Source organism: Emys orbicularis, chromosome 12 (genome assembly GCF_028017835.1).
Source record: "Emys orbicularis isolate rEmyOrb1 chromosome 12, rEmyOrb1.hap1, whole genome shotgun sequence".
Taxonomy (NCBI): Eukaryota; Metazoa; Chordata; order Testudines; family Emydidae; genus Emys; species Emys orbicularis.
In genome coordinates, this window is record NC_088694.1 from 38,772,350 (window position 1) to 38,788,529 (window position 16,180).

General features: G+C 45.3%; 1 protein-coding gene across 1 annotated transcript; it reads right to left on the minus strand.

The window, feature by feature from the left end:
* Nucleotides 1-875: 875 nt before the first annotated feature.
* On the minus strand, nucleotides 876-9,187 carry LOC135886744 (histo-blood group ABO system transferase 2-like). Its single transcript, XM_065414527.1, has 6 exons — nucleotides 9,150-9,187; nucleotides 6,516-6,554; nucleotides 4,876-4,914; nucleotides 4,155-4,190; nucleotides 3,181-3,315; nucleotides 876-1,742 (listed from the first exon to the last, which is right to left on the minus strand). The coding sequence occupies exon 6, from the start codon at nucleotides 1,631-1,633 to the stop codon at nucleotides 1,064-1,066; it is 570 nt and encodes a 189-aa protein (XP_065270599.1). The 5' UTR covers nucleotides 1,634-1,742; nucleotides 3,181-3,315; nucleotides 4,155-4,190; nucleotides 4,876-4,914; nucleotides 6,516-6,554; nucleotides 9,150-9,187; the 3' UTR covers nucleotides 876-1,063.
* Nucleotides 9,188-16,180: the final 6,993 nt, after the last annotated feature.

Genomic DNA, 16,180 nt, shown 5'->3' on the forward strand with positions numbered 1-16,180 from the left:
GAGGGGAAGGTCTCTGGGCTGTTCCCCAACCCACATGGTGAATCTCTGAGGCAAGAAAATCCGCCAATAAGCGCAGGACCCACCAAGATAGAGGAGGAACTTTGTCACACATGAAATATATGGCAGAATGTGGCTAAAACAGAGCAGGAGACTTACCATTCTCCCCCAAGGAGTTCAGTCAAAAATTTAATTCACTCATTTATTTTAATGAGCGTCATCAGCATGGAAGCATGTCCTCTGGAATGGTGGTCGAAGCATGAAGGGGATATGAATCTTTGCCATTTCTGGCAGTAAATACCTTGCAATACTGGCTACAAAAGTGCCATGCGAACTCCTGTTCTCACTTTCTGGTGACATTGTAAATAAGAAGCAGGCAATATTATCTCCCGTAAATGTAAACAAACTTGTATGTCTTAGCAATTGGCTGAACAAGAAGTAGGACTAAGTGGACTTGTAGGCTCTAAAATTTTACATTGTTTTGTTTTTGAGTGCAGTTATGTAACAAAAAAAAATCTACATTTGTAAGTTCCATTTTCACAATAAAGAGATTGCACTATGGTACTTGTATGAGGTGAATTGAAAAATACTATTTTGTTTATATTATTATTTTTATTACAAATATTTTCATGGTAAAAATGATGAAGTGAGCACTATACACTTTGTATTCTGTGTTGTAATTGAAATCAATATATTTGAAAATGAAGAAAAAACAAAAATATTTAATAAATTTCAGTTGGTATTCTATTGTTTAACAGTGTGATTAAAATTGTGATTAATCATGATTAATTTTTTAAATTGCGATTAATTTTTTTGAGTTAATCGTGTGAGTTAACTGATTAATTGACAGCCCTAGTATCTATTTCTTTCTGTATTCTGTATAGTGCTGCACTAATCTCTGATTGGTAATCTTTGATTAAGTAATTCCAATTGAGCCTGTTATTCAACAAGCTTGAGCCATACATTAAAGATACTTAAACTTAATTCAATGAGGTTTTTTTCAAGGGTATTGCAGGAGATTGCCATATCTGTCACAGCATCCATCCATCCATCTCTTTCTCTTCCTTCAGAACCTGACTTCTTTCAGATCTTTGCACACTGACGACAATCTCTTAACCCTGATGATGTGAGGTCTGATCAGCTCCTCATCCCAGTAGTACTCCGGGGACAGCAGGCATGTGGGCTTGTGGTACAGGAGGTGTTTATTCAGGTGGCTTTCCTTGTGCCACTTGGCTTCGATGCCGTTGGCTCTGTCCTCTGTGACCCCTTTGAAGCAGGTCAACTTGTAGACTTCAGACACGCTCCCTCCGTAGAAGCTGGCTGCATAGTAGAAATCCCCTTCTCCACTGGGGATGGCGGCTCGCGACTCCGGACGCCTCTCATAGGAGTTGCTATCCCAGGGCTTGGTGTATTGCCAGGAGCTGATGGTCCCCACAAGCGTGTCGATGATCTCCACCCCAATGTGCTCGAACATCTGGATGTCGATGTACATGGAGTAAAGGTAGTCTACTTTGTAGCCCCAGTGGGTGCGGATGTGGTTGCTGATGATGTCCATTTGGTTCATGGAGATGTCCTGCCACCGTGAGTAGTTCTGGACAGGGATGATGAAGAGACGCTTCTCAGGGGCCAGCTTCATGGATGGGACTTCCTCTGGGTGGTCAGTGAAGAGATAGAAGTTGACCCTGTGCCCAGAGAGGAAGAATTTGTTGGCAGAGCCAAGAAACCCTTCTATGAACTGGATGTATCTGAAAGGAAAATGAGTGCAACAGTGAATGAAATCATAGACTATCAGGGTTGGAAGGGACCTCAGGAGATCATCTAGTCTAACCCCCTGCTCAAAGCAGGACCAATCTCCAATTAAATAATCCAACAGATTTTTGCCCCGTATCCCTAAATGCCCCCTTAAGGATTGAACTCGCAACCCTGGGTTTAGGAGACCAATGCTCAAACCACTGAGCTATCCCTCACCCCATGAGTTAGTGTGGAATGAATGGAACAGGCAATTGTTGAGTGATCCATCCTGTCATCCATGCTCAGTTTCTTGCAATCAGAGGCTAGGGACGCTCAGAGAATGGGGCTGAATCCCTGCCCATCCTGGCTAATAGTCATTGATGGACCTATCCTCCATGAATTTATCGTTTTCTTTTTTGATCCCTGTTATAGTTCTGTCCTTCACAACATCCCCTGGCAATGAGTCCACATTCTCATGCTTGCTCTTTCTGGCTCAATGACTCTTATTATTTAATCCACAATGGAACAGCTTCAACAAGACAGACTGAGGGCACTCCACATCAGAATGTCCTACAGTCCAGTGGTTCAGGCATGCACCAGAAAGATGGCAGATCCCTGTTCAAATCCCTTCTTCTTCTCCTGAAGCAGAGAGGGGACATGAAGTAGGGGGGTCTCCCACAGCCCAGAGGGAGTGTCCTGATGCAATTGGGTTCCTGGTTCTTGAGTGGGACACCTAGGCTGCCATGATAATAGTTTACTTGTACTTTGATTTGGCCACTTCTTAATTCCCTTAGGGCCTGGTCTTCAAAGTTATTTAGGCCCCTAACTCCCACTGAAATCAATCGGAGTTAGGTGCCTAAATACCTTTAAAAATCTGGCTGTTAAGGCCTTGTTGAAATCCCCAGCTTTAAAAAATATTCACTGTTTTAAATATAGGCCTCTAATTCCTTTCATAGTAGGAGCTGAGTTACGGCACACAGGATACCCCCTTTAACAATCTTATCTTAGGGCTTAAACATTCCAGATATTTTCTTTTGTGGCCCTATGGCCTGTTGAGATGCGTTAGTGAGACCGGTGCTATGTGACAAGGGGTGGGTGGAGCCAAGTTCCAGAATCTCAGTTGTCACTATGCTTTAATGGCTCTCCGCACACCCCAGCCATAGGCCTGGTCTACACTAACTATAAATCGATCTAAGGTACGCTAGTTAAGTTACGTAAGTACTGTAACTTAAGTCGACATAGCTTCTGCCTCTCATTGAGGTGGATTACAGATGTCGACACCGCTGCATCGATCCCAGTGGTGCCGATTTAGCTGTAGACAAGGCCTCAGTGTGCGGTGGAATAGAGCTAGGAGCATTACAGGGAGCCTTTCAAGGACGTCTATCATGCTCCATAGTGCAACACAGCTAGGCGTAGTGTCACAGGTCTTGGATTGCGCAAGGGAAGTCGTACTTTTTAACCGCAAATGTGGCCACCCCAACAACGAAATTTTTTTGTCTGTACTGGGCATTCAGGATGTCTCTGTTGAAGGTGCCTTCCCAAACGATGGGAGCCAGTCAGGGGGACATCAGCAAGACATCAGTTCTCCTGCATGAAATGAGAGAGAAAACTCAGTAACGGCCAGACTGTATCTGGCCAAAGGGCCAGATAGCCCCTCTCTATCATGGCCAGCATTAGACGCTTCAGGAGAAGGTGCAAGTGACCCTCTTTTGGGCAATTATGGAGCAACTTATCCATAAGTGACAATTGTATCTATCTACCAACCAACCCAAGTTGTACATATTCTTCTCCAATCGATCTGAGCACATGATGTAGCAGGGAGCAAATAACGACAAACTTCATGACTTTTCACACAAACATATTCACAATTCCATTCCAGGATATTTTGTCACTCAGAAATCTTGGTTGATGTTCAGAATGGCTGGAATTTACAAAGGAACAGAGGGGCGTGACACATTTGAGTCATATTAAAACACAGGGGTTTGATTGCATTGCACCCCTTGAAAATCCAAATGAGATTTTTTTTTTTTATGCATTGTGACAAGTGAAAATGTTAAATGATTTACATAGGAAGCCAGATCAAATTCTAAAATGTAAAATGACAAAAAAAGTTGTATTTTCCCCCTTAAAAATACCCTCCTGTAAGTGAAAATAAATCTTTTGCACTTAATGGTGTGTTCTACTAGGAAAAAAAAGTCAGTTAAACAAACTGGCAGTTGTCACAAAATCGAACTGAAATAATTTAGAGTCTTCTCTATCCAATTTATTATTTGGCAGGGCTAACGCTGTAAGTTCTTAGAGTGGTTCTCATCCCTGTAATTGCTGAGCAATAATCTGGTCTACATATAACTATCATGTTTTTTTCCTGTTTAATTTTTTTAAATATTTATCCAATTTAAAACAAAATGTGAGAAGGGGAGACTTACTTAGGCTTGTCCACAAATGGCTGAGGATATGACATTCTGTTGAAAGAAGATATGAATTACTGGGATATAACTGTATGTATTTAGTATCTTTAACCTTCCATAATGGCCAGAAGAATGAATGAGAAATGGGCATCTATACCATATAACAGGCACTAGAAAAAATGAGTATCATAGAGTTGTATTCTACATAGACCAATTCTGGGAGTAATTTCCTTTTAAGGTACTGTTTAAAGAGACGTTCTTCATCTCTATGGCCCAACCAGCAAACCACCATAAACATGATTAATAGGTATGGAGACAGTAGAAGATCTCAGGGAAGAATCACCTTCCACTTTATCTACCTTACCTAGACTCTGTCTTTCTATATATTTATCGCCTGTGTAGCCCATAGAGCTAGCTTTAGCATTTATTTTATTTAGCATAATGTAAGGAACCTACAGGACTGTATCCTGTAAGACACTGATACCTTACCTTACCTGTATCCTGTGAGACATTGCCTTCAGGAGTTAGCATAAGGCTTCAGGGCTGTGAACTTTGACAGAGATAAATGGCCCAACGGTCACCCCTAAATTTTGTGGAACTGGGAATAGAGTGTGTAAGGGGGAAATTTTCTACATAATTTTCTACACCTGCTTCGATCGTCTTTGCTTTGTTTGCTATGATCACAATCTCAGCTGTTTATTTTGTTATATATTATGAATGCAGGACACCTCATCCTTACCGTGGAAGCACTGAGAAGGTCTCATTCAAGTCAGTTTGTCTAGGAACGAGAAGGAAACCAGAGATGTTTCATTGCTCTCTTAGCATCACAGAAATAATGGAACAGATCCTCAGCTGGTGTGAATCAGTGCCAATCTATCGACATCCCTGTGATTCACATTGGCTGAGGATCTGACCCAATAAGGGCAAACTTTTCAAAAATACATTCTGATCATTTAATTTATTTTAGGGGGGGCTTAATTTTAGGATGCCCAGCTGGTCACCTAGGCCAGGACTTTCAAAGCCACATGTATTTGTATTTAAGATATTTATTGTTGAAGTGCCTAAGATCCAGCCATGAGTGGGCCCCCAAAGTGCTAGGCAATTCTTCCATTCATTCAACAGAAATTGTGAGTCCAACTCCCTTGGTTGGCTTTGAAAATTGCAGCTTGTAAATTTGAATGGGAGCAAAGGCCCACATTCCATAGTGGGAAAGGCAGACAGAGCTCCTATCTGTGCCCCAATCAGGTACCCAGATCCCTGAGGCAGCTTTGGAAACCTCAGACTTGCTATATTTTTAAGGGGTGAAATGCACACACAGCTCTCACTGACTTCATTTTCCCTGGTGGGTTACTCAGCTTGTTTTACAAACATGCCCAGGTTATGCAAAATTGAGCCCAAAAATCACAGGCAGCTGAAATTAGAGTCGACTTTAGAAAACTGAGGCCTGAATCAAAGTGTCCGGCAGGCCTGGTGTACACTTAAAAACTAGATTGTCCCATCTATGTCGCTCAGGGCTGTGAAAAATTTCACATCCTGTGCAATATAGGTAAGTTGGTCTAACACCCGTGTAAACATGGCTAGGTTGATGGAAGAATTATCCTGCCAATCTAGCTACCACTTTTTGGATAAGTGGATTAATGAACAGAAAAACCCCTTCTGTCTACACTAGAAATGTCTACACTATCGTGCTACAATGGCACAGCCATAGATGTGCCACAGTAGTTGCTGTAGTGAAGACATACACACATCGGTGGCTATGAGATTTATCTTTCTAAAGGGATTAGCACAAGCTAGTGAGCAATACAAATAAGGAAGAGAGGAGAAACCCCCACTGAATATGCATTAGACATAGTGGCGTCAGTGTAACATATTAGAAAAGTTGTATCCCAGTCTGTAGACAGGAGGAGAGATGTAGCCCTTGGGTGGTGCAGGGATGATGGTCACTGGTGATGATGAGGAAGGTGATGGTGATGAGGAAGATAATGGCTAACATTTACGGTTGTTCTGCAAGGGATGGTGTGAGTATGGGTGTTCTGATGGACATTCTGTAGTATTTCTATCTACCTTGTTGGGTTAGAGCGTGTGAGACTTTGCTAAATGTATTAATAAATTATTACAAATACAGAGGGTTCCTAAAGTGTGAGTGTTGCAACCGTGCACATCAGGGTTCCCAAATGAAGAGTAATTTTAATAATTCTGGGCCTGATCTTGGGACCGGAACCTGTTGAACCTCAGAGTGATAACTGGGAATTTTTAAAGAATCAATATAATTAATACACAATTCATAGATCAGGCTACACCTGCATTGATCTTCTTTGCCTCGTTTGCCTTGGCCACAATCTCGGCTGTTAATTTTGCTATATATTAATGAATCTGTACCATGGAAGCACCAAGAAGATCTCATCTAGGTCAACTTGTCTAGGAATGAGAAAGAAATCAGAGTTGTTTCATTACTCTCTTAGCATCTGTGATAAATTAATATGGGGGGGGGGAAGCTCCCATTTATGGACACCCAGCCAGCCAGTTAGCTGTAAAATCCTTCTTGGTAGCTGTTCTCTGTTTGCTTTAGCTGTAAAGGGTTAAAAAGGCCCCTAGGTAAAGAAAAAGAAGTGGGCACCTGATCAAAAGAGCCAATGGGAAGCCTAGAACTTTTTAAAATTGGGAAAGAAACTTGCCCTTTGTCTGTTGTTCTCCGGAGAAGGAGATTATAAGCAGGAATGCTGCGTATGGTTTGAACCAGGTATGAAAATTCATCTTCCATACCTAGAAGTAATCATTGGGACAGGGAATGTTTAAATAGACACGATCAGGTTTATTTTTTTGGCTTGTGGATCTCCTCTGTGCTAACACCCAGGTGCTTTTGTTTGCTTGTAACTTTTAAGCTGGACCCCAAGACAGCTATTCTTGGTTCTTAATTTTTGGAATTGCTCTTTTAAAATCTAGCAAAAGCCTAAGGTCCAGATGTATTTTCTTCCTTTTTGTTTTTAATAAAATGTACCTTTTTTAAGAACAGGATTGGATTTTTGGTGTCCTAAGAGGTTTGTGCAGATGTTGTTTAATTAGCTGGTGATGACAGCTAATTTCCGTTGTTTTCTTTTTCAGCATGCGTGTGTGTGTGTGTGTGTGTGTGTGTGTGTGTGTGTGTGTGTGTGTGAGAGAGAGTGAGTGAAAGGGCTTGAAGGTACCCCACAGGGAAGAATTCCCCAATGCTCCTTCCTGGGTTCAAGGGGGTTTTTGCATTTGGGTGGTGGCAGCATTTACCAAGCCAAGGTCAGAGAGAAGCTGTAACCTTGAGAGTTTAATATAAGCCTGGAGTGGACAGTATTAATTTTTAAAATCCTTGCGGGCCCCCACCTTCTGCACTCAAAGTGCCAGAGTGGGAAATCAGCCTTGACAGCATCAATGGACCAGATCCTCAGCTGGTGTGAATCAGTGCCAATCCATCAACATCCATGTGATTTACACGGGCTGGGGTTCTAGCCCAGCTGTAGTCAATAGGCAGAAAGTGGGCAAACACTGGACCTCCAGACACTTTTAAAAGGACCATGAAATTTTTTTACTTACTTATTATAATTCTTCTTCTTGTTATTATTTTTGTATTATTTTCTCTGGAATTTAGATCTTGACTATACTTTTGCCAAGAAACTTGGACCTTGACAAAGAATAATTGATTACCCCTGATCTAGCCCAATAAGTACAAACTTTTCAAAAATACATTCCGATCATTTAATTTATTTATTTTGTGGGGGGCCTTAATTTTAGGATGACCAGTTGTAGTCACCTAGGCCAGGATTTTCAAAGCCACCCATATTTGTAGTTAACATGTTTATTGCAGAAATGGCTAAGAGCCAGTCAAGAGTGGGGCCCCAAAGTGCTAGGCAATTCTCTCATTCTTTTCAACAGGAATTGTGTGGGTCCAACTCCCTTGGTTGGCTTTGAAAATTGCAGCCTGTAAATTTGAGTGGGAACAAAGGCCCACATTCCACAGTGGGAGAGGCAGACAGAGCTCCTATTTGTCCCCAGATCCCTGAGGCAGCTTTGAGAACCTAAGTCTGGCTATATTTTTAAGGGATGAAAAGCACACTCAGTTCTCATTGAATTCATCTTCCATGTTGGGGTACTCAGCTCGTTTTACAGCCATGTCCATACTATCTAAAGTTGAGTCAAAAAATCACAGGCAGCTGAAATTAGGGTCGACTTTAGAAAGCTGAACCCTGAATCAAAGTGTCAGGCAGGTCTGGTGTGCACTTAAAAAATTAGATCGACCAAGCTACGTCGCTCAGGGCTGTGAAAAATTTCACATCCTGTGTGATATAAGGTAAGTTGGTCAAATGGCTGGTGTAGACAAGGCTAGGGTGACGGAAGAATTCTTCTATTAACCAAGCTACCACCTCATGGATAGGTGGATTAACAACAGCAAGAGAAATTCCATCAAATTAAGAAACGTCTACACTACAATGCTACAACGGCACAGCCACACCCGTGCCATGCTAGTCGCTGTAGTGACAACACATCCTCATCTGTGGCTATGAGATTTTTCTTCCTAAAGGGATTATCACAAACTAGTAGGATTAGTCTGCCCAGGGAGCCAGGCTCTCTGGAGAGAACATGGGGTTGACCAACAACTCCCGTTGGACAACAGGGAAAGGTAGTTTAATGTTGAAATGTGCTTCAACAAACCAAAATGAATTGCTTCCATTTCAGGAAGGTCAAAAAGTTTTGTTTCAACAGAAAAAGTCAAGATAAAATGTTTTGACATTTGCAAATTGATATTTTTTATTTGTGTTCTGCAGAAAATTTCAAATATTTTGTCCTGTTTTGGAACAAAAATAGATGTTGGAATGTGGGAATTCCCCACAGGACAGGAACTCCGAATTTTGCTCCACTCTAGTTACTAGTTAACATGCATGAGGGTAGTAGAAGGCACCTAGTCAAGCCATAACACAACAGTGGTGAATATAAATACAGAACACAGCTATGGGAGAGCTGGATTTAGGTAAAAGATGTCCTTACCTTATGGGCTGGCATGAGGGCTGGCCGATATGTGGTATGCTAGGGAAACAGAAGAGCATGACAGGTTAATATAAATGGAATGATCCTTTCAGGATAAGGCATGTAGAGTCCCATTTACAGCCGTGTAAATCCAGACTGACTCTATATAGCCCCTCATGGCAGCACACACCCCTCACTTGCCATCAGCACAACAAAACCCACATGCAGCAACAGAAGCAGCACACGCAATAACCCCAAACATCACTCTGAAGTCTAGAATGTCTGAGTCATCATGAAGTGATGGAAACAGCTACAAGAATGGTGGAGGAGTCTTTGTTCAGCATATCACCGGGTTCAACCATCACTGGCATTCACAGTCTGCTGCTGTCCAGTTTTTAGGTCCTCAGCCATTTTTGGGTTTTAACACACATGCCTTTACGAATTACATCCAGGAAACAGCACGAGTTTTCAGCTACTAGTTACTAGTTATTAGGTTACAAGAATAGCACCAAATCTTTAATCAAATTGGCATACCTTAATTAATTTCAGTGGAGCTCTGCTGATTTACACCCCCATGGGACTTGGCCCCATTGATTTCAAGAGAAGTACATTTACACCAGCTGGGGATCTTGTCCCTCAGTGACTTTGTGTTTCATTAACTCTAGATCAGGAGTGGGCAAACTACGACCCATGGGCCGCATCCAGCCTGTCAGACCTTTTAATCCGGCCCTCGAGCTCCCACTGGGGAGCAGGGTCAGAGGACTGCCCCGCTCTGTGCGTGCCATGGCTCTGCGTGGCTCCTGAAAGCACTGGCATGTCCCCCCTCCAGCTCTGAAGCATAAAGGCAGCCAGAGAGCTCCGCATGCTTCCCACACCCCAAGCCCTGCCCCTGCCCCTCACAGCTCCCAAAGCCAGGAAGTCCAACAAGCAGTTTATTTTTTTTCTTTTCTAGCTTTGTGGCAATGAATTAGTTAGGCTAGAGTAGGGCAGCCTGTGTATGAGGTTGAAGTCAGGCAACAAAACCCTAGAGAAACCAGTCTTCCCAAAGCAGCACGCCACGGAGAAGACAGACCGAGATCAAGCCCAGATATCCAGCTCCATGACACAAATGCAGGGAGGGGATGGGGGACTGGAGAAATCCCAGGGGGGGGGGGGGGGGGCTGACCGCAAGTTACCTTGGCCTGTTGTTATAGGATGGTCCAGATGGAGCTAGTAGTGAACTGGCTTTGACCGGCTAGGCTGGCTTGCAGCCACTCCGATTGGATAAACAAGTGAAGAGATAAACGGGGACCAAGCTTGCTAAGTGTGGGAATAGAAAGCAATAGTGTTTCCTGCCAGAGCCTGCTTGTGGATGTATACGCCCCCTGAGAATGAGATGATGATAAAAATGGCTATGAGAATTGCTTTAGATGAACAGTCTCACCTGTGGACCTTGGCCTTGTGGGTGCCGAGGAACTCCCCACGCTGAAGCAGCGCCTGCTACGAGCCCTCAAGGACAAGGCTGGAGGGTCCAGGACTGTCCGTAGGAGAAGGGGTGTAAGCATTGATTCTTGCTTGCCTGCTTGGTTGCTGGAAAGCACATATTTAATAACTGGTGAAGGCTGGGAAGCTTCTTATACTCTGGCAATAAAACCGGTTATACTTGGTGTGGCTTCATTGAGTGTTTCCGAGCCCCCCTTTGGTGCAACACCTGGTATAGTCGGCAGGATACACTCGGTGATACCCCCGGGAGCTGTAGTGGGATGTGAGGTAAGCAAGGATGTCGGGTTGTGGCCACCGACAAGATACCCGGCTGGAGTAGTACCTCCTGCTGGGCACCGGTGGCCAAATTGTTATGCTGGGTGGCTCACCCAGTTGGATGGGACAGGGACGAAGTTCCCCTCACCCCAGCCAAATTGGCCAAGCAGATAGAGAAGGTAATAGTGTTATATGGGCATAATAAACTCTATAAGGATTGGGGATGGTTGTTCCTGACGATGGCGGAAAAGCTGTCGGCAGATAATGAGCAGCTAGAGAAGAATGTCAGCATCCTGGTGGATGATAAGCAGGCTCTCATGGATAAGAATAACATGCTAACAGAGGTGTTGGAAGCGGCTCAGAAGAGGGCCCACAAGAAGCAGGAGATAGCTGAGATTATGGCAATCCGCTATGCCCGGGATCGCCATCACCGCCTCCTGCAGAACCCCCGTCCCACTGTGTCCCAGTCCAAGGTTAGGGCCCTTATGGCATCGGATTGGGACCCCGAGATGTGGGACGGGGACATATGGGACTCCAGTGATGACGATGATGGGTGGGAAGACGAAATTGAGACTGAGGCAGAGGGAGGCAGTTCAAAGGAGATCCAGCCCTTGGTTACTAACAAAACTAAGAGGCCTCCCGGAGCAGCCCCTCAACAGACACAGATAATCCGAGACTATACGGAAACAGAACTCCAGGGCCTTCAGGCACAATTCAGGCAGCAGGATGGGGAGAGCGTGAAGTCTTGGCTGCTCCGTTGCTGGGACCAGGGTGCTCAGGCAGTGCACCTGTTCCCGGGGGAGATCTTGATGTTAGGGGCCCTTTTCTTGGATATTTCGATCAATCAGCTCCTGAGGGGTGCTCAGAGGACAGCGGGGAGTAGGACGTTGCTGGAGTGGATTTTTGCTGCTGTAGAGCACTGGTGGCCGGATCCCATGGATTGGGATGATGTGGACAAACCCTGGAGTACAATTCCCGAGGCTTCCATTCGCCTTCGGGAAATGGGGATACAAGTAGGGCTCTATACAAATAACTTCCAAGGTCCCGACCATGAGACCGTCACAGCCGGGATGCAGAACCGTTTCTTGCGCACCGCCCCACTCCATTTGAACGGGGCCCTTTTGGCTGTTCTGAGTCCTGCACAGGGCCACCCGGTGGGTGAGGCCGCCTTGCTGCTGGGGCAGTTTGGGGACATTGAGGACACCAAGGCGAAGGTCCGGGCGAGTTGGGCCAACCGAAAGGGGGACGCTAAGAAGGAGCCCACACGCCTTTTGAGGAGGGATTTTTTTGTAGCCTTGCTGAAGGGCGGAACCCCAAAAGACAAGATTGACAGGCTTCCCACAAAAGAACTAGTTGCCCTCCATTGGGAAATGGTTAAGGATCAGAGGAAGGGCGGGAAGGGGGAGGTGGAGATGCCTGCCCCGCCTGCTCCCTGCCTCTACCCCTCCTTGGATGAGTGGCAAATGCCGGACCCCTGATAGGAGGCCGGCAGGGCCGACACCATTGGGTTAATAAAGGGAACTGCTGTGTCGGACCCGCGCCCCCATGTAAATATCTGGATTCATTGGTCGCCCCACAATAAGCAGCAGGTCAGTGCTCTTGTGGACACTGGGGTGGAGATATCCCTTGTTTACGGTAATCCTTCTAAATTTCAGGGTACACCAATACAGATTAATGGATTTGGGGGGCAGAACATACTTTGTAGGTGGGTGGCCTTAGTTTTGGAAATTGCGGATACCCCTCCCCGTTTGTACTCACTAGTTGTTACTCCTGTCCGAGAGTATATTATTGGCATTGGCATTCTGCGTGGCCTTTCACTTTCTGATGGGAGGTACTGGTTTGGGATGCAGGTGGTTGTGGTGGGCCACACCTTATGGGAGCCCCTGGTCCGGCCCCAGCCCTTGTTGGTTGTTTCACTGAGGCAGTACCGGCTCCCCAGGGAACAGAAGGGTATAGGGGAGACTATTGCTGAGTTGCAGTGGGTGGTGGTCATTAAGCCAGTGGTATCTCCTTTTAACAGCCCGGTGTGGCCTGTGAAAAAACCCGATGGATCTTGGTGGATGATGGTAGACTACCGGGCCCTGAACAGGGTGGTGCCCGCCATCGCGGCCGCCATTCCTGATGTTGTGATTTTAATTGAGGCCATCGGGCGGACTGAGGGGGAATGGTATGCCGTTATTGACCTGGCCAACGCCTTTTTCTCAATTCCCATTGCTGAAGAGGCATGAGCCGAATTTGCCTTCACCTGGGATGGGCGCCAGTACACTTTCACGCAACTGCCACAGGAATATGTCCACAGTCCCATGCTGTGTCATGGGTTGGTGGCATGCAACCTCCAGCTTTTTTACCCCCGAAGAATCAGTGACTATTCACCACCACATTGATGATTTGATGATTCAGGGGATGGATCATGATGTAGTGGAGTGAACCTTGCAGGCGCTCACCACTCACATGCAGGCAAGGGGGTGAGCTGTTAATCCCAACAAAGTACAGCCCACCAGCCGATCCGTGAAATTCCCTGGGATTGTGTGACAAGGGGCGCAGCGCCACTTCCCTCCTTCTGTTGTAGACCAAATTGCCCAGCTTGAAGCCCCGACCACCAAGGTCGAGGTGCAGTGAGTGCACCTCGCTTTGCTTTTAAAGCTCCTTTATAATGTCACCAGGAAAAAGATGGCATTTGATTGGGGCGAAGCCCAGCAGCGGGCATTTGAGGAGGCTAAAGCTGCCATCCAGATCGCAATGCCCTTAGGCCCCTATGATCCTCATAACCCCTTTCGCCGGAGGTGTCAGTGCTGGAGGATTACGCCGCTTGGAGTCTGTGGCAAAAATTGTTGGGTGCCTGCGATAAGAGGCCCATCTGGTTTTGGTCTTGTAAACTCCCTGAGGTGGCCAGCCGGTATACTCCATTCGAGAAGCAGCGTTTGGCTTGCTATTGGCTCCTGATTGAAACTGAGCACCTGACTGAGGGACAGACTATGATTTTACAGCCTTAAATCCCCATTATGAATTGGATTTTGGACCCTGTACAAGGGTTAGCCGGGGCTCGACCCTCTTTGGGGTGGCGTGGAGCCATGCCGGCTCACTACACACAGTTGATGTTCGGGGGAATTAGTCTGTCCACTGGAGTCTCCCTCGGCAGCCCTTGCGGTAACTGGAATAAGCACCGTAAGCCCAGACCCTGGGTCAGGGTGGGGCAACAATGAGTCCGGTGCTCAGGCCCTCGGGCAGGGGCTGAGCAGCAGCAGTACAGCAGAAATAGGCCCAGGCCCTGGGTCCAGGCTTGGTAACACTGTCCCGGGCAGAGACAGATGCATCATGGAGGTGAATGCTTGGCTGCGAAGATGGTGTCGCCAGGAGGGCTTTGGCTTCCTAGACCACGGGATGCTATTTGAGGAAGGACTGCTAGGCAGAGATGGCGTTAACCTTTCGAGGAGGGGAAAGACCCTATTTGGACATAGACTGGCTAACCTAGTGAGGAGGGCTTTAAACTAGGTTCGACGGGGACAGGTGAGCAAAGCCCGCAGGTAAGTGGGGAACATGGAGACCTGGGAGATGGGTCGGAAACGAGAGGGAGTGTGGGCTATATTGGCAGAGAGAAAGGAGGGTCAGGACAAAACTGGGAGGAAAGATCAAATCAGTATCTTAGATGCCTATATACAAATGCGAGAAGTATGGGTAATAAGCAGGAAGAACTGGAAGTGCTAATAAATAAATACAACTATGACATTGTTGGCATCACTGAAACTTGGTGGGATAATACACATGATTGGAATGTTGGTGTGGATGGATACAGCTTGCTCAGGAAGGATAGACAGGGGAAAAAGGGAGGAGGTGTTGCCTTATATATTAAAAATGTACACACTTGGACTGAGGTAGAGATGGACATAGGAGATGGAAGTGTTGAGAGTCTCTGGGTTAGGCTAAAAGGGGTAAAAAGCAAGGGTGATGTCATGCTAGGAGTCTACTACAGGCCACCTAACCAGGTGGAAGAGGTGGATGAGACTTTTTTTAAACAACTAACAAAATCATCCAAAGCCCAAGATTTGGTGGTGATGGGGGACTTCAACTATCCGGATATATGTTGGGAAAATAACACAGCGGGGCACAGACTATCCAACAAATTCTTGGACTGCATTGCAGACAACTTTTTATTTCAGAAGGTTGAAAAAGCTACTAGGGGGGAAGCTGTTCTAGACTTGATTTTAACAAATAGGGAGGAACTCGTTGAGAATTTGAAAGTAGAAGGCAGCTTGGGTGAAAGTGATCATGAAATCATAGAGTTTGCAGTTCTAAGGAAGGGTAGAAGGGAGAACAGCAAAATAGAGACAATGGATTTCAGGAAGGCGGATTTTGGTAAGCTCAGAGAGCTGATAGGTAAGGTCCCATGGGAATCAAGACTGAGGGGAAAAACAACTGAGGAGAGTTGGCAGTTTTTCAAAGGGACACTATTAAGGGCCCAAAAGCAAGCTATTCCGCTGGTTAGGAAAGATAGAAAATGTGGCAAAAGACCACCTTGGCTTAACCACGAGAACTTGCATGATCTAAAAAATAAAAAGGAGTCATACAAAAAATGGAAACTAGAACAGATTACAAAGGATGAATATAGGCAAACAACACAGGAATGCAGGGGCAAGATTAGAAAGGCAAAGACACAAAATGAGCTCAAACTAGCTACGGGAATAAAGGGGAACAAGAAGACTTTTTATCAATACATTAGAAGCAAGAGGAAGACCAAAGACAGGGTAGGCCCACTGCTTAGTGAAGAGGGAGAAACAGTAACAGGAAACTTGGAAATGGCAGAGATGCTTAATGACTTCTTTGTTTCGGTCTTCACCGAGAAGTCTGAAGGAATGCCTAACATAGTGAATGCTAATGGGAAGGGGGTAGGTTTAGCAGATAAAATAAAAAAAGAACAAGTTAAAAATCACTTAGAAAAGTTAGATGCCTGCAAGTCACCAGGGCCTGATGAAATGCATCCTAGAATACTCAAGGAGCTAATAGAGGAGGTATCTGAGCCTCTAGCTATTATCTTTGGAAAATCATGGGAAACGGGAGAGATTCCAGAAGACTGGAAAAGGGCAAATATAGTGCCCATCTATAAAAAGGGAAATAAAAACAACCCAGGAAACTACAGACCAGTTAGTTTAACTTCTGTGCCAGGGAAGATAATGGAGCAAGTAATTAAGGAAATCATCTGCAAACACTTGGAAGGTGGTAAGGTGATAGGGAACAGCCAGCATGGATTTGTAAAGAACAAATCATGTCAAACCAATCTGATAGCTTTCTTTGATAGGATAACGAGTCTTGTGGATAAG